This window comes from Drosophila simulans, chromosome 3L, assembly GCF_016746395.2.
Source record: "Drosophila simulans strain w501 chromosome 3L, Prin_Dsim_3.1, whole genome shotgun sequence".
Classification (NCBI taxonomy): domain Eukaryota; kingdom Metazoa; phylum Arthropoda; class Insecta; order Diptera; family Drosophilidae; genus Drosophila; species Drosophila simulans.
The window spans coordinates 11,297,569-11,317,036 of NC_052522.2; the positions used below are offsets into that span (position 1 = coordinate 11,297,569).

At 37.4% G+C, this 19,468-nt stretch overlaps 2 protein-coding genes across 6 annotated transcripts in view; both read right to left on the reverse strand.

Annotated features, from left to right (window-relative positions):
* Nucleotides 1-7,841: 7,841 nt before the first annotated feature.
* LOC6737669 lies at nucleotides 7,842-15,715 on the reverse strand. 2 transcript variants are annotated; one of them, XM_039293959.2, is made up of 3 exons: nucleotides 15,558-15,715; nucleotides 14,376-15,505; nucleotides 7,842-8,167 (listed from the first exon to the last, which is right to left on the reverse strand). In XM_039293959.2, exons 1-2 carry the CDS (start codon nucleotides 15,566-15,568, stop codon nucleotides 14,401-14,403), a joined length of 1,116 nt encoding a protein of 371 aa, XP_039149893.1. In that variant the 5' UTR covers nucleotides 15,569-15,715; the 3' UTR covers nucleotides 7,842-8,167; nucleotides 14,376-14,400. The 2 variants fall into 2 exon arrangements, with proteins under 2 accessions (XP_039149893.1, XP_044779007.1); XM_044923072.1 differs by having other exon boundaries at nucleotides 14,376-15,469; nucleotides 15,558-15,704.
* Nucleotides 15,716-15,737: 22 nt separating this feature from the next.
* Nucleotides 15,738-19,468, reverse strand: part of LOC6737670 (MOB kinase activator-like 2) — a 39,158-nt gene continuing 35,427 nt past the window's right edge. For all 4 annotated transcript variants that reach the window (XM_016169770.3, XM_016169768.3, XM_039293956.2 and 1 more), the window contains 2 exons: nucleotides 18,490-18,586; nucleotides 15,738-18,430 (listed from right to left, as the gene is read on the reverse strand). In XM_016169770.3, coding sequence (XP_016031432.1) covers nucleotides 17,389-18,430; nucleotides 18,490-18,586 — 1,139 coding nt within the window. In that variant the 3' untranslated portion in view covers nucleotides 15,738-17,388. The remainder of the gene's footprint in view (nucleotides 18,431-18,489; nucleotides 18,587-19,468) is intronic.

The following is a 19,468-nucleotide window of genomic DNA, read 5'->3' on the forward strand; positions in this document are numbered from 1 at the left end:
TATTCAAAAACTTTGGATAAATAAAAGTGAATGGGATCAGGAATTATCCATAGAAGATAAAAATTATTGGGAAAAATATAAAGAAAATTTATTATTGTTAGAGAATATTCGAATCCCAAGGTGGATTAATTCAAACAGTTCTTCAGTCATTCAGATTCACGGATTTGCGGACGCCTCCGAAAAAGCATATGCTGCAGTAGTCTATGCTAAGGTAGGACCTCATGTTAATATAATAGCTAGCAAAAGTAGAGTCAACCCTATAAAAAATAGGAAGACAATTCCCAAACTCGAGCTGTGTGCAGCTCACCTGCTTAGTGAATTAATCCAAAGACTAAAAGGATCAATTGACAATATAATGGAGATCTATGCTTGGAGTGATTCCACGATTACCTTAGCATGGATTAACAGTGGTCAAAGTAAGATCAAATTTATAAAAAGAAGAACGGATGACATTCGGAAATTAAAAAATACTGAATGGAATCATGTTAAGTCAGAGGATAATCCAGCAGATTTAGCATCCAGGGGAGTGGATTCTAACCAGTTGATCAACTGTGATTTTTGGTGGAAAGGTCCGAAATGGCTAGCAGACCCAAAAGAACTTTGGCCTCGGCAGCAGTCTGTAGAAGAACCTGTCTTAATAAATACGGTATTAAATGACAAAATAGATGATCCTATTTACGAATTAATAGAAAGGTATTCCAGTATAGAAAAACTTATACGTATAATAGCATACATAAATAGATTCGTGCAGATGAAAACAAGAAATAAAGCCTATTCATCAATTATTTCAGTAAAGGAGATAAGAATAGCGGAAACAGTTGTTATTAAGAAACAACAAGAATACCAGTTTAGGCAAGAGATAAAGTGCCTTAAAATCAAAAAGGAAATCAAGACAAATAATAAAATATTGTCATTGAATCCATTTTTGGACAAGGATGGGGTTCTAAGAGTTGGAGGAAGATTGCAAAATTCCAATGCAGAATTTAATGTTAAACATCCAATCATTTTAGAAAAATGCCACCTAACAAGCTTATTAATAAAAAATGCTCATAAGGAAACATTGCATGGAGGGATAAACCTAATGCGAAACTATATCCAAAGAAAGTATTGGATTTTCGGGTTGAAAAATTCGTTGAAAAAGTATTTAAGAGAATGTGTAACGTGTGCAAGGTATAAACAAAATACAGCTCAGCAAATAATGGGTAACTTGCCAAAATATAGAGTGACGATGACATTCCCGTTTCTTAATACTGGAATAGATTACGCAGGTCCTTATTATGTTAAATGTTCAAAAAATCGTGGCCAAAAAACATTTAAAGGATACGTTGCTGTATTCGTTTGCATGGCCACCAAAGCCATACACTTAGAAATGGTAAGCGATCTAACTTCAGACGCATTTTTAGCAGCACTCAGAAGATTTATTGCTAGACGGGGAAAATGTTCCAATATCTATTCAGACAACGGAACAAATTTTGTAGGAGCTGCAAGAAAATTAGATCAAGAGTTATTTAATGCAATACAAGAAAATATAACGATTGCAGCGCAGCTTGAAAAGGACAGGATTGATTGGCATTTTATTCCCCCGGCAGGACCTCACTTCGGAGGTATTTGGGAAGCTGGAGTTAAGTCAATGAAATACCATTTAAAGCGTATAATCGGCGACACTATTTTGACTTACGAAGAAATGTCAACTCTTTTATGTCAAATAGAAGCATGCTTAAATTCAAGGCCATTATACACTATAGTTAGTGAGAAGGACCAACAAGAAGTTTTAACACCAGGTCATTTTTTAATTGGAAGACCACCTTTAGAAATAGTCGAACCAATGGAAGATGAAAAAATCGGAAATTTGGATAGGTGGAGACTTATCCAAAAAATGAAGAAAGATTTCTGGGTTAAGTGGAAAAGTGAATATTTGCATACGCTCCAGCAAAGGAATAAATGGAAAAAGGAAATTCCTAATATAGAAGAAGGGCAAATAGTTTTATTAAAGGATGAGAATTGTCATCCTGCAAGATGGCCTTTAGGAAAGGTGGAAAAGGTGCATAAGGGGAATGATGATAAGGTCCGAGTGGCTAAAGTAAAGATGCAGGAAGGATATATCACTAGACCCATTACTAAAATTTGTCCCTTGGAAGGAATAAAGTCTGTTGACAAAAATGAGGCTGACCAAGAGCCAAAAAGACGAACTAGAGCGACATCGGGAATGTCCAAGATCGGAATCATTATGGCAATGTTGTTGTTTGTGTTAAGTTGTCAAGTTTCTAGCGCATTACCTAAAGATATAGCACCAAGATATTCTATAGACAAAATAAATAAAACCTCAGCAATATATCTAGACCCGCTAGGAGATGTTGAGATTGTGAGTACTTCTTGGAATTTGGTTATCTATTATAAAATGGATCCATATTTTAAAATGTTAACAAAGGGTAATGCGCTTATACAAAGTATGAGGAAAGTTTGCGAAAGACTTCATAGCTTTGAAGAGCAATGTAGTCTAGTCTTAGATAATATGCAAAGTCAGTTATCGGAACTTGAAGAAAACAATAAATTGTTTATGATGCAGTCTAGATCTAGAAGCAAGCGTGCTCCTTTCGAATTTATGGGTTCCTTGTATCATATTTTATTTGGTATAATGGATGAAGATGATAGAGAGCAATTAGAAGAAAATATGAAGAATTTGTTAGATAACCAGAACAACCTTGATAAACTAATTCAAAAACAAACATCTGTGGTTGATTCAACTTCTAATCTATTAAAGAGAACAACAGAAGATGTTAACTCCAATTTTAGAAGTATGCAAATAAGAATTGAGAACATGACAGAAGTTCTTAAAGAAAATTATTATGTTTATAAGGAATCAATAAAATTCTTTATGATTACGAAACAGCTACACTCATTGATTGAAGAAGGCGAAAAAATTCAAGCAGGCATTATAAGCCTGTTGATTGATATTAATCACGGTAGGCTAAATACAAATATTCTCAGGCCAAATCAGCTTAAAAAAGAAATTGCCAAAATTCAGCAGAGTCTTTCGGAGAACCTAGTAATTCCAGGAAAACGGTCAGGTACGGAACTTAAGGAGGTGTATACACTGTTAACAGCCAGGGGTTTATTCATCGACGATAAATTGATCATTAGTGCAAAAGTGCCTCTGTTTAGCAGGCATCCATCCAAATTGTTCAGGCTTATTCCGGTGCCAATTCGAAATGAAGATCGGATAATAATGGTGCATACAACGTCCGAATATTTAATTTATAATTTTGAGATAGATTCCTATCACATAATGACGGAAGCCACATTAAATCAATGTCAGAAATGGCAATTAAATAAGAGAATATGCAAAGGAAGTTGGCCCTGGAATTCAGCGAATGATAATGCATGTGAGATTCAGCCTCTAAAGCCAGATAAAGCGGCGAACTGCATCTATAAAACAGTAGTCGACTCTAAAAGTTACTGGGTAGAGTTAGAAAAGAAAAGTAGTTGGTTGTTTAAGGTTCCTGCGAATTCAAAAGTCCGTCTGCAATGTACTGGCTCTCAAATTGAATTGTTTGATTTGCCTCAGCAAGGAGTTTTAAGCATTGCGCCATATTGTACGGCAAGAACCGACGATAAAATTCTAGTTGCCCACCATAACATTCAGTCCGAAAGTGAAGAATTATTATCAACACCTTATATAGGAGAAGTTAGTGAAGTGCCGAAGATTATTTGGGATCCGCTGAAACTATCAATATTAAATCATACTGAGGAATTTGAACGATTGAATAATGAAATTAAATTTATGAAAGAGAACCATCAAAAATTGAAAGATTTACATTTCCATCATATTTCCGGACATGCTGGATTAATTATTGCTTTAATACTAATGATAGTATTAATAATATATTTCATACGGAAATGTGCTGTGCAACAAAGAATGCAAGCAATAACCTTTGCAGGTCCGTTGCCAGTACTATAAATATCAATAGTAAATAAACAATAAAATAATATAACAAATAAAAATATACAGTCCACTATATCGTTGTTTAATAGAAAATGTACTTCTACATAGAAAAAGCAAAATGTTTAAAATAAGTTAATTGAGTACAAATTGTTGAATTAAAAATAATATAAACCATAATTGTAATCCAATAAAATTAAAAGCCAGAAAAACTAGGCCCATTGAAATCTTAGTTGCAAAATAAATGAACATATATCAAATAAATACAGTCCACTACTGTTATAAATGCAACTAATATACTAATGTACATCTCAGCTTTGCTGGCCCTTTGGCAGAATGTTCACACATGAACACGAATATATTTAAAGACTTACAATTTTGGGCTCCGTTCATATCTTATGTAAATGAATCGAGAGCGATAAATTATATTTAGGATTTTGTTATCTAAGGCGACATGGGTGCATTGCTCAAAAACATGTAATTTAAGTGCACACTACATGAGTCAGTCACTTGAGATCGTTCCCCGCCTCCTAAAATAGTCCCTTAGTGGGAGACCACAGATAAGGTCCTCGCCGCTCAAGATAGGCAGATGTGCCCGAGCGTGGGACCTCGATAAGGCGGGGACTATTTACTTAGGCCTCTGCGTAGGCCATTTACTTTAAGATGCGATTCTCATGTCACCTATTTAAACCGAAGATATTTCCAAATAAAACCAGTTTCTTACAAAAACTCAACGAGTAAAGTCTTCTTATTTGGGATTTTACATTTGATCAGTTTTTTGCCCAAGGAGACCGTCTATTTTTATAACTCCATTTTGCAGAATGTGAGTATATACGTCTGCTCCAATGATTAGATCAATGCGACCCGGTTTATTAAAATCGGGGTCGGCTAATTTAAAGTTCTTCCATTTTTTCTGATCAACATTAATCGTGTTGACTGGAAGTGCCTTCATAAGTTTTGGGAGAATAATTGCTTCAATTTCTAAATTTTTCGGAGAATTTCTTATCGAAATAACCGCTTTGTGCTTGGAGATGCACGTTCCTGTGGAAGATACTCCACTTATTTCAGTATGAGACCGAAATTTTTTCAATTTTAGAATCTGTGCAGACTCTTCTGAAATAATTGTGCTTTGAGAGCCACTATCAATCAATGCTCTTAATTGTTCAAAGCCTCCATACCTCGACTTTACTTGAATCAAGGCCGTGGCCAACAAGGCTTGACCTGTTGTTCTACACGTATTCACTTTTTCTGGATTATGACCTGCAAAGTGAAGTAACGTGTGGTGAGGTTTACGACAAGTCGAACAAAGCTGCTCGCTTATACATTTTTTACCAAACGGATGCCTCAGACATCTTAGGCAAATCCCATTTTTTCTTACCCAGTCAGACCGTTCTGCTGGATTCATTATTTTAAATTTATGGCATTGAATTAAATAATGCCCTGGTAGTTTGCAATATGCACAATTGTCACTATAATTTTTATTCTTGTTATTATTAATCATTTTCTTTACAGGTTTTACTTCCTGTGAGAATGATGATATAGAATTGAGCCTTTGCTCTAAAAAGTCCATGACATCAGAAAGTGCCTGTATTTCTTTTGTCTTTTTAACATGGCTTTCATATAAATTGAGTGATTCTTTATTGAATTTCCGAAGAATTATGTGAGCGAAAATTGCATCCACATCTTCTGGTAATTGTGCCTTTAATTTTATAATATAAATTGACTCGTTAATCGTGTCAATAAATGTCTTTATTTGCTTATTGGATTCTAAATTTAAATTTGGCATATCCATAAGCCTATTCATATGATCTGAGAATATGTTTCTTTTATTCTCATATCGCTTGGTCAAAAACTCCCAAGTGGCTTCATAATTTTCTCCAGAGCCGAGCAGTAAATGAGTAACCACATTTCTGGCTTCTCCTTTTAATGCTGACTTTAGATAATTAAATTTGAGAGAAGGACTGAGATCCTCTCTCACATGTATGAGCTCTGTAAAGAGTTCATTAAAAAGATCCCATTCTTTGGAATCACCAAAGAAAGTGGGAATCTGTATTTTAGGCAGGGTTGGTAACTCCTCCGCCTTAACAACCGTCGACATTTCAGCTTTATTTATTGTGCCACTGAGTCGACTATTAATGGCTGTAAGAATATTTTGTTTGTCAAATTCAAGTTCGCTAATTTCTTCTTCGAATAGCGAGCTCTCAAAATGACTATTCACCTGTTCAATCAGGTTATCTATTTTATGCCATAAAAATTCAATTTTATTTTTCCTTATTTTAAGGAAATCTGGACTACTGTCTATTAGTTTAGACGTATCTTCTAGATATACTCGAAATTGGCCAACATTATTTCGAAATGCCTGCTCTACTTTTAGAGCGTTGTTTTGTGCTATACCCTCTTTTTCAGGGTGACCACACATTTCAAGGTTTAATGTAGGGGGAGGGTTTGATTTAGGGACAGTGTTTGATTTAGGGAAAGTGTTTTCTACCGACTCGCCCTTAATTTTTTCATTTTTATTTTTAATTTTTTCTAACACCATCATTATTAAATCATACTGCTTCGCGTTAAAATATTCATGATCGACAACGCCGATCTTTAACAAATTGCTATGATTAGCAATGAAACATTTTTGAAGCTCATTTAATTTTAGAATTTCTACATCTGTTAATGTTGGTTTTACTTCCAACTTTCTAATTTCCAAAATAATTTCGGACTGCTTCTTAAGGAATTGAATAGTCTTTTCTGACATCATTTTGAAAATTTTTTGTAATTTCTTAATATATATAGTACGTGTATATGTATTTTATATGTATTTATATATATATGTGTGTTTGGATAAACAGAAAATTCTTGTTTTGACTTAGCTGATGTCGTTGTTGTTGCTGCTGCTGTTGCTGCTGTTGTTGCTGCTGTTGCTACTGCTGTTGCTGCTTCTGCTGCTGCTGTTGTTGCTGCTTCTGCTGCTGGTAGAGGCTCCTTTGATGTTTAAAGATGATTTTTTTTTTTTTTTTTTTTATTTGGCACGTTTTATTATTTTTGTAGTCCAGTCAGATTTTTTGTTTTTTTAGCCATTTATTTCGGCATTTATGCTCTTTTGGCATATACACTGCACTCTATTTATGAGCTGATTTAATGCTATTAGAGCATTTATAAGGCACTGTTTTCAGGCACTTTTTATTTAATTTATGCTCTTATGGCATATACACTGCACTCTATTTATGAGCTGATTTAATGCTATTAGAGCATTTATAAGGCACTTTTGTTATGCACTTTTTAATTTCACAATTGCTGATGTATGGCCTCAAGCACGCCTTACCACAATTTATAATGGTACACAAAGCAACCTTTAGCTATAGACTATAAGGTGCTTGTTTTAAAACATAAAAGATTCTTTTGTATCTTTTTGCTTTTTATATTTATACTCTGTTCCTTACCTTTGGTAGGGGGAAACAAGAGTCACTTATTTTTGCTACCTTTAGCTGTAAGATGCTTAAAGGAGCTGGCCTTTCTCTGAGTTCCTTACCTTTGGTAGGGGGAAACTGCAGAGTCGATTAAAGGCTCGATTGACCAAATGTAAAATCCCAAATAAGAAGACTTTACTCGTTGAGTTTTTGTAAGAAACTGGTTTTATTTGGAAATATCTTCGGTTTAAATAGGTGACATGAGAATCGCATCTTAAAGTAAATGGCCTACGCAGAGGCCTAAGTAAATAGTCCCCGCCTTATCGAGGTCCCACGCTCGGGCACATCTGCCTATCTTGAGCGGCGAGGACCTTATCTGTGGTCTCCCACTAAGGGACTATTTTAGGAGGCGGGGAACGATCTCAAGTGACTGACTCATGTAGTGTGCACTTAAATTACATGTTTTTGAGCAATGCACCCATGTCGCCTTAGATAACAAAATCCTAAATATAATTTATCGCTCTCGATTCATTTACATAAGATATGAACGGAGCCCAAAATTGTAAGTCTTTAAATATATTCGTGTTCATGTGTGAACAATTACTAATTTGTAAACACGTTTTGTAGGTAAACAATTTGTGTATTCACAAAAGATATGTTTCGATATGGGTATTCATTTTAAAGCTATGTACATATAGATAATTTCTACTTTTGCTAAAAGCATCGTGGCATTTATAGAAAAATTGCCTGCTTTGTAAATGAATTTACAGTTTTAATTCAGTTAATTGTAGGTCCTAGTAGTCCACAGCTAGAGAGAAGTATATATATAGTGACGTATTCACGCCAACTCATCACGCTCAGTTAATTGAGTTTCGTCTGCTCTCTCTAAAGCTCTTCTTAACGTAAACATCCAAGAACATCACATGATTTTACCGTTTAAAGCTATTTTCTATTCTTTATGTCTGTAACCCCTTCTCAATCTCACTCACATTTGAAATTAGTCTTAAGTTGAAAGTTATACTGTAAAGTTCAATAAGTCTTAAACCGATATTTAATAAAAACCACAACCGAATTTATTCAGTGTTTAATTTATTTCGGAGTTGATCCTAGTTTAAATACGGATCATTTGTTCGACAAATAAAAACAATTTAACTTTCAGCGTTGATCTTAGTTAAATACGGATCATTTGTTCGGCTCAATTAAAAAACTTTTTAACTGGCGCAGCCGGTAGGATAACTCAAAGATTGCTTGATGCGAAAATATAAAATTTTTAATTCCTGTAATCTGTGTTATCCGCCAAAGAACTTACGTAGTGTTACTGTGAAAGTGAAGTGTTGACCATTAATACGCATACACTTAAAAGAACAGTGACACACATCTGTTTAAACAACAGTGAACTTCCAACATTTACCGGAGCTATAAATCCAGAAATTTTTTTTGGTTACTCCGAACAAGTGAATTGCTGGAAAATAAAAAATAAAAAAAAAAGAACCTAAAACTAAATATATTAAGGAATTACCAAATAAGTGAAAAATTAAAATCTAAGTGAAACAAAACATAAGGAAGTAAACTCAAATCAATCAGTTAAAAAAAAAAAATCTTTAATACGAACTATTAAATAAGTGCATATAAAACAAAACTATATACACTCAAAGAAAATATATATCTAAATAAACTCTATCTAAGCTCAACGGAAAATAACAAAAGAAATAAATCTTAACGTGTTTTCAAGAGAGGAGAGTTATAAACTTCAAACGTAACATAAGTGAAAAATCAATAAGAGTGAATAAAATTTAAATGAAGACAAACAAAAAACTGAAGATATAAAGTTTGAATAAATTAAAAATAAACTAAAACTATACAATACAAAAATAAAAATAACAATAATAAAATTATGAAATAACCGCTACTCACGAAACATCAGTAACTATAAACATTTAAAACCAAAAAAAAAGAAACCAACAATTTTGACCAAAAAATGGCAGTAGCAGCACCAAGCCCAATAATGCTGTCCGACTCGAATATGATTCAAGTTGAACGACAAATAAATGGAGTCGAACACTTCAACGGGGACCCACAGACCCTGTATACGTTCATCAGCCGCATCGATTTCATCCTGGCACTATATCAAACGACCGACGAACGGCAGAAGCTCACCATCTTCGGACACATTGAGCGCAACATCGCGGGAGAGGTCATCCGCACACTAGGAGTTACGAACCTCACCACCTGGACGGAACTCAGGACTCATCTGATCCTAAACTACAAACCCCAGAGACCAAATCATCTACTATTGGAGGACTTCCGGAATACCCAATTCCGAGGTAACGTTCGTGAATTTTTAGAAGAAGCCGAACGTAGACGGCAGATATTAACAAATAAGTTAGACTTAGAAAGCGACACTGCAGAAACTACCCTGTATAACCAACTAATACGAACCAGTATAGAAACATTAATTCTAAGATTACCAACTCACATACAGTTAAGAATAGTTAAATGCGAAATTCCGAATTTAAGATCATTAATAAATATATTGCAAGAAAAGGGAATTTATGAAATAGCAACTACATACAAGAACAATACACAGCCAGTCTCAAATCCCATTAAATCACCTAACAATGCAACTCACAGACAAACAACTAACTACTATAATCATACAACACCATTCCAACCATCATACAACGCCATGTATCAACCAATTCGCCAACCAATTTCATATATACCACCTCAATTACCCAGAACTAACCCTAATCCGTTTTCCCAATACCAATACCGTCAACTTCACCCTCATCCTAACGTATCTGTTATAGCTCAACCTAGACCATTGAATCGTCAACATACATTTGACCAGAACCGACCAGGACTTAGTTATTCAAACGCACTAAATACAAGAGAAAATATAACGACCGGTGGACCAGCACTAAAGAGACAACGACCGTCTGACAGTGGACAATCACGTATGAGTTTTGATGAGGCTCGTTACCAAGAAGAATTAGACCAAACTCATCAACAGTTCAATCCTTACATGCATTACGGGAATCATCCCCAATATCCTTTCGATCTTTACATGCCTTACGGGCCGCCCCCCAACAACATCCCGATTTATTACATGCCTTACGACCCCCCACAACAACATCCGGTTGGCATACAGGAGATGGCAGAGGCACGAGAAGAGCCAACTGAACCTCCTATGGAATTAATAACAGAAGCTGAAACGGCTGAGAATTTTCGGCCCCAAGCCTCGGAACAAGCCAATTCATAATTATTAAACACAAAGGACTCAATTTAAAATGCTTAATAGACACAGGCTCAACAGTAAATATGGCCACTCAAAATTTTTTCAAATTACCAATCCAAGAGATAGCTAAGAAAATAAACTCAAGTAATGGCCAGTTCATTGCACAAAAGAAAGTAACGTTACCCAAAAATAATCTTTTCCCTAAACCATACGATTTTTTGATATATCCTTTTTCATCTAAATACGACTTAATTTTAGGACGACAATTACTTGACGAAGGAACTACATCAGTAAATTACGGACCCCGTACAGTTACAATATACGGACACGTGCACGAAATGATCGATGCCTTCCTTCCTTCAGAAGAAATACATATTCAAGATACACAGAATAATCCCTTTAGGCTAGACCACTTAAATTCCGAAGAAAAAGCAAAATTGATAACCCTCCTAAAAGACTTCCAGGACCTTCAATATAAGAAGGGAGACCAGCTCACATTCACTAATAACGTAAAACACACTATTAGAACATCCCATAATGACCCAGTATACAGAAAGCCTTACGGATACGCACCCGGACTAGATACGGAAGTAGAAAAACAAACAAAAGAAATGTTAGATCAGGGAATAATCCGAGAAAGCAATTCCCCTTATTGTAGCCCCATTGTAGTAGTACCCAAGAAAACAGACACCTCCGGACAGAAGAAATACAGAATAGCCATAGACTACCGTAACCTCAATGAAATAACAATAGCAGACAAATACCCAATACCAAATATGGACGAAATCTTAAGCAAGTTAGGAGGATGCAACTATTTCACTACAATTGACTTAATCAAAGGGTTTCACCAAATAGAAATGGACCCCGAGTCTATCCCCAAAACAGCCTTCACAACTAAGACAGGGCATTACGAGTATACCCGTATGCCATTTGGACTGAAAAACGCCCCAGCTACCTTCCAACGATGTATGAACGATGTACTTCGTCCACTATTAAATAAAATCTGTATGGTATACTTGGACGACATTATTGTATTTTCAGCTTCCTTAGAGGAACATCTTCAATCCCTTAGAGCAGTCTTTCAAGCATTATCTAATGCTAATCTAAAACTCCAATTAGATAAATGCGAGTTTTTAAAACACGACACATATTTCTTAGGACATATGGTTTCTCCAGAAGGTATAAGACCTAACCCGGAAAAACTACGAGCAATAGAAAATTACCCCCTTCCTACTAAGCCGAAGGAGATAAAATCATTTTTAGGACTCACAGGTTTTTATAGAAAGTTCATACCCCATTTCGCACAGATTGCAAAACCCCTAACAACATGTCTTAAAAAGGACAAAAAAGTAGATAGTAAAAACCCGGAATATATTGAGGCATTCAAAAGGTTAAAACTCCTTATTTCTAACGATCCCATACTTCGATCACCAGACTTCAAGAAAAAATTTGTACTCACAACAGATGCTAGTAATGTAGCTCTAGGAGCAGTACTTTCTCAAGATGGTCACCCCATAAGTTATATTAGCAGAACACTTAACGACCATGAAACAAACTACAGTACGATTGAAAAAGAACTACTAGCTATTGTTTGGGCAACGAAAACGTTTAGACACTATTTGCTAGGTCGACATTTTGAAATAGCAAGTGATCACCAACCGTTATGCTGGTTGCACAAGATGAAGGAGCCCAACGCTAAATTAACAAGGTGGAAATTCAGACTTGCAGAATACGACTTCGATATTAAATACGTCAAAGGCAAAGAAAATCATGTAGCAGATGCCCTATCCAGGATTACTATAGAGGAAGCGTTCTTTACTGAAGCTACACAGCACAGCGCCCAAGAAGACAACCAGAATTTAATTTCCCTAACAGAAAAAGCGGTAAATAATTACAATAGACAAGTCATTTTCACTAAGGGACCAGAAAAAGTAAAACAGGAGAATTATTATAAGAAAAAGATCATTCATATTTCGTACGAAACACTCACTTATAAAAAAGCCAAACAGTATTTGATAGATTACTTTGTAAACAACCACAGCGCTTTATACATAGACAGCGACGCTGATTTTGAAACAATCCAGGCAGCCCATAAAGAAATTATCAACCCAAGCACCACAAAGGTAATTAGAAGCCTAACTTTACTAAAAAACATTAAATCATATGCAGAATTTAAGGAATTAATCCTTCAATCCCATGAAAAGTTATTGCACCCAGGAATCCAGAAAACTAAGAAATTATTTAGTGAAAACTACTTTTTTCCAAATAGCCAACTACAAATCCAAAACATTATAAACGAATGTCAAGTTTGTAATCTAGCAAAGTCAGAGCATAGAAATACCAAAGTCCCATTTAAACTCACGCCAAGTATAGAATTCTGTAGAGACAAATTCGTTATAGATATTTACTCAGCCGAAGGCAAACACTATTTAAGCTGTATAGACACTTATTCAAAATTCGCTACACTAGAGCAGATAAAAACCAAGGACTGGATAGAATGCAAGAACGCCCTGATGCGCATATTTAATCAATTGGGAAAACCGAAGCTATTAAAAGCAGACAGAGATGGTGCATTTTCAAGTCTAGCATTAAAAGAATGGTTAGAAACAGAAGGAGTGGAACTACAGCTAAATACCACGAAAACAGGAGTAGCAGATATAGAACGTTTTCATAAGACCATTAACGAAAAAATAAGAATAATCAATACTATGAAAAATACTGAAATAGACCTGAGTAAAATAGAAACTATACTTTATACTTACAATCACAAAACAAAACATGACACCACGGGACAAACGCCCGCTCACATATTCTTATACGCAGGACAACCTACCTTGAACACGCAGGAACTAAAGAAAACTAAAATAGACAAATTAAACAAAGGTAGAGAAGACCACGATATCGACACAAGATACAGAAAAGGACCATTACAAAAAGGCAAATTGGACAACCCATATAAACCAACCAAAAACGTAGAACAAACAGACCCTGACCATTACAAAATTACTAATAGAAACAGAGCTATGCATTACTACAAAACACAATTCAAAAAACGAAAGAAAATTAATCAAACCCATACCCCGATTCAAATGGCTACCAGTTAGACTACATAGATTCACAATTATATTTTGAAAAGGAAAACAAAGTGTATAGTAATGAAAATAAAGAAATAAACAATGAATGTGTCACCAATATAATTAAGCACCTAAATCCAATCTGTAATTTTAAGCCAATACCCACAAATGAATTAATGAAATATATAGAATAATGATGTATACTAAACTAAAATTAAGAAAAAACCAAAATCAGGACACACCACCACAAACTGGAATGGAAAAAGTTCCACTACCCTTACTATATCCATCAGTCCCAGCCCAAGTATAGGCTTATCTTTAAGGGAAGGGAAGTGACGTATTCACGCCAACTCATCACGCTCAGTTAATTGAGTTTCGTCTGCTCTCTCTAAAGCTCTTCTTAACGTAAACATCCAAGAACATCACATGATTTTACCGTTTAAAGCTATTTTCTATTCTTTATGTCTGTAACCCCTTCTCAATCTCACTCACATTTGAAATTAGTCTTAAGTTGAAAGTTATACTGTAAAGTTCAATAAGTCTTAAACCGATATTTAATAAAAACCACAACCGAATTTATTCAGTGTTTAATTTATTTCGGAGTTGATCCTAGTTTAAATACGGATCATTTGTTCGACAAATAAAAACAATTTAACTTTCAGCGTTGATCTTAGTTAAATACGGATCATTTGTTCGGCTCAATTAAAAAACTTTTTAACTATATATATGTATATATATATCTCGCGATTAGACGTCACTTTGTGCTGACCAGGCGCGATATCGACGACTGGGTCGGGAAAGGTAATGCGGGGTAACCGTTGGATCTTCCCTGATTAAGCTTCCTCCCAGGTGAGCTATGCGTCGGGTTTCGGCAGGTTGGGGCTTCTGTCCCGTGGCCAATGCCACCTTCAACTGGAGTTCATCTTTGGCCGCAACGCAGTTCTTGGCGATTTGATACATATGCTCGTACTTCTCAGCCAGGCGAAGGAAATTGGATTTGCCGGGTCCATCGTAGAATTCCTTGGGTGAAAGCTTGCCAAAATCAATCAGTGCAATCAGATCGCTGACAACACTTGGGTTCTTATCACTGCATTCAGTTTCGGGCGGAACGCAGCTGGTGGATGGCAGCTCCGATGCTTGATTTTCCACTTCGTTGGTGGCGGTGGTGGGTCCAGTTGCATCCTGGCTAGCCACCTGCTCCACACTCTCCGATTCCTCGATACCATTATATTTTAGATACATTTCCAGCAGGCGGAAACGATCTGCCTCCGATATCTTGCTAGCAATCACTTCGATATAGTGTTTAAATACCTCGCTATTGAACTCGTATACGCCCGAGTGGTCCAAGGTGCTCTTGAAGGTGCACTTCAGCTCCCAGGCTATTTGGTTTATTAACGACTTGCGATTCATGCGATGGGCACACTGGAATAGACGAAGTAACTCTCCCATGTCGAAAGTGTTCTTGCGGATCAGCAGATCCTTCACACAGTCCTCTTCGAGGGATTGCACCAGATATTTGTTAGCAAACTCGCAGAGGCGAATCAGAGTATCAAAGTCGTAATTCTGCAGCTTATCGCTCTCATAGCCGTAGACGTAATCTCGGAATTTCTCAAATACATCCGGTTGTACATCGTTTAGTCTGACCACTCCGCTGGTGGACTCAATGTAGTCGCCATAGAGCATGCGATCGAACACCTCGGAGGCGCAGCTGAATAGCAATTTGTGGGAGGGAAAGGATTGATTGCCACCACTGTCGTCCTCAATTATGAATGTGCAGTCCGTGTGGCGATTGGTGCGACCAAGCTCCATTATGCAACTACGCATTTTTGAATTTGGCAATGTTCGAATGGGCCTGCGATTTAGTAATACAGTATATATACATCTTCCTCAGCTTAACCTCTTACCAGATACTCATCTCAAGATCCAGTTATTACCGATGATTTCGAACAGAAAATTTAGCTATTTAAATTTAGTATTTCTCTAGAAGTGTCGAAATAGTAGTGCCAACTGAATTTATATGTTGTTTGATTTAAGACTCCAGGAAAATTGATACTCCAACTTGACCAGCAATAAAACATCATATCTCAATTGAACATAACAGTTTATTTTATTATCTTCTCTCATGCTTTTATTGGTTTTTGCTGACTTAAAAGGTTTGTCTTTGCATTTAATTCCATTTCCACCTGTATTCTATTAATAACTCGCATACCTACATATAAATACATGTATCATTTGCCTTGTGTGTTTGTTTTGTTTCTTTTTTTCGAGTTCATTGCATCGCATTCAAAGTTCAACAGATTGAAAGTGTGTGTCGTTAAGAGTATAGTTTTTTTAGTAGCTTAGGCCTGGACAGCAGTTGAGTGAAACTGGAGTGGATCAAGTTGCAATTATCTACATCGGGACAAAAATTGGCTTCTAATATTCTACATCGAACGCTTCAGTTTCTAAAGTAAGTTTCCTTCATTGCCATTGGTTCTTGCTATGGGTCTAAAAAAACACAACACAATACAGCACAACATACAAGTCCCTTCTGTTTAATTGTTTGGAAATCCGAAGCATAAATCTGTTATCTCCCTACGTGTTTTTATTATTAAATGTTTTCAATCATTGCAAACTTGGTTTAAAATTGCCATACTTTAACAACGTGTGGATTGTGATTTTTTTTCGGTGCGATTTGTGGTTGTGTGTGTGTGGGTGTGAAGTGTGGTACGTAAGTTGTGACATATTTGGTGCATACCGGTAGGCGCCATTCTGCAGTTTGTGTAGTTAACTTTTCGGTGCATACTTTCAGGCTGGCTGTGCCAAGTACACTGCATGTAAAATACGGGTGAGTTAGCTATTTTAAAACGCGTTTCACCGCCTAGTAGAATATGTGTGTCTATGTTCCTGAACAATTGAACCAGTACTCGCTCTATTTATAAAATGTGACTCTGCTTAGATTCGAATTACAACAAAATATATTACAAAATAATTTAGTTACATTTCCTTAAATGGCGAACAACTAATTGGCTGCCTACTAAAACGCCTAATTGGAAATAAATACGAAAACGAAAGTCGCTACTGAAAAGGTATGATAATCGCTAGAAAATGCTACTTTTAGAAGTAATTATAATCATATAAGTTAGGTTTATTCAACATATATCGTGAGGTAAGTAATGTAAGAAGTTTGGCTTGAAAGAATATTCAAAGAAAACCAAGTTGAAATGAAAGCATTCTGTTGCTGTATAATTTTTTTCAAGTGATCTTTTATCAACTTTTGTAGCAGTTCAAAACTCTTTTATTATGGTTGCCTTGAAGGCATTGACTTTGCATTTGCACTCTGGCTTCAGTCAGGACATTTTATTTGTTGCAGAAGAGAAAGGTTAAAATACGTGTAAAGCATAAGCACGCGACAACTCTAAACTCTATGCTTGCAGCTCATCTCTGTCGTTCTATACAATAAGTACATATCTAAATCAACGTTACGGAACTACGATGCCAACTTCGATTAGCTTTTCAATAACTTAGTAGCTGTGTGTCATTTATGTAATGCCTGCTTGTTGTTTGCAATTAGCTGTTTATGCATTTTAATGTTTTCTCTTTTTTTTTTTTTTATTATTTTTACAATATTTTCAACTTTAGGATCATAGAAGTAACATTAAATAACATTTTTGCGTAAATCTAGTATTTCTAATGTTTTTTGTTGTTGCTGTTGCTGCTGCTGCTGCTGCCGCTCTCTTCGTAGCTTTTGCCCCACTATGCCGTTGTGGTCGAGGACGCTGCTGCAGTTGCTCCGCCCGTGGCTACCCCTGTTGCATTCCCTCCGCCGCCCGCCGCATTGCACTGTATGAGTCCACTGTGCTGCTGCTGCTGCGGCTGCTGGGCCGCATGATGGTGGCCATGGTGGCCGTGGTGGTGATGATGGTGGTGATGGTGATTCAGATTATGATTATTGTTATTATTGTTGCTAAAGTTTAAATGTAGTGCGCCAGCGCCGTTGTTCAATGCGGCAGCATCCGTGGCACCGATCGCTGCCCCACCCGCTGCTGCCGCCGCCTGAGGAACTGCCGAGGTGCAGTAGCGCGTTGTATCACCAAATTCGCCGCTGGTCAGGTCGCCCAGTATACCGCCCAGCAATCCGCTGCTGCCCGCTGGCTTGCAGCCCGCTCCCGCCTCTGGTTGCGTGCAAATGGGCGGCGCCACCGCATCGCCATCGATTAGGGATACCGATGCCGAGGCGGATGTGCTGCCATTGTTGCTTTGTGAATTGACGTGCAACGCCTCCGCCGAGGAGGTGCTGTTGCTGCTGCTGTTGTGGTGTTGCTGCTGCTGCTGCTGGTGCTGCTGTTGCAGCGACTGATGCTGGAGATCGCCGGAGTGGGAGTGGTCATGGACCGACGACGTCGTGGAGGTAGCATCCTGGCATCCACCGGTGTCGTCGGTGAGGCGCAGGGCCACCTCAAGGTCGCGCAGCACGTCCGTCTCCTTCTCGTCGATCAAATTGAAGCGCCGATGCAGTGCGGTGAGGTGCGCGAACGTCAGATTTAGATGGGTGTGCAAGCCGAGCAGCGCGATTTCTCTGAAATGCGCCGCATACAGATGCGCTATCACATGAAATTGCAAGCGTAGTATCTTCCGCGCAATCGACTCGAACGAGCCGGGGAACTCGTTGGCGTATTTGGTTGGGAATATCGACTCATCGCTGACCGTCTTCTGGGTGAACGTCATCACATAGTCGATGTACTGTGGTGCTGCGACGCGCGTCTTCTTGCCCTTCTCGTCGAACCATAAGTACGTTCTGTCAGAAAGATACACTTTGTTAATACAATTGCATCGAAATATCTGAGCAGGACTCACCTGTTGCCGGGTCCGGTCATGTCAGCGCAACCGGATTGTGTACAAAATTCACTAATAGTTCCATAGACCAAATTCACGTGCTCAAATAGAGCGAGGGCTAAAAAAGAGAAGCGAAGAAATATTGATTAAAAGATTTCATACCAAGACAATAGTTAATATAACTAAGACTTAACAATGTTGCTTCGTGTTGAAATTAAAGATCAACAACCTGCTAAATAATGGCCAACTCTTCGGTTAATAATAGCTGGTGCACAGATTACTTTCAAAGCAGAAGCAATCTTATCATCGAAATGAGACAGCTGCGGGTTTTATTGGTTTCTTTCAGTGTCTGGTTTCCAGTGATAACGCCCAGCAGTGGGCATACGATGATATTTATTAAGCGGAACCACCCGGGGTAAGGTCAATGCCGACCCAATATTTGCACAAGTGTTCCCATTACGTCAGTGGAAGAGGAGCTGCAGTATTTTGAAATGCCAGCAGAATTGGAGCAAAATAAGCCGATGGCTTAACTCGCTTTCCTTAGCCCCAGTCCCAGATAAGCTGAGCAGGAGTCGAGGGTCTGAGCCTCTCGAGTCAGCAATTTCAAATATTAAATTTGCATATGAACTTGCAGCTGACGCCATCGGGCGACGTGAAATGACCCTGATCATCGCCCACGACAAACAGTTTGGCTTTGATTGTTTTTCCAAAACGAAGGGAGAGGATGATAATGAAAACGTTGGAGCAAATGGAGGGCTGAGGGATTGCTTCTGATGCCCCCGGGTGCTTATGGTGGCTACAATTTGCTGATACATTGCCAATTATTTGCCTCATTTGAGTCAACCAAAGAGCTGTGTAATTTGCATTCTGCCACCCAGAGCACACAGATTATTTACAAGATGATGTAATTTCTCAAAATCGATTCTGTTCTCCACCAATGATGTAACCAAAAAAAAGATCCCTCCAGGCGGTGGGGCAACCAGCCAATTAAGCTGTGACT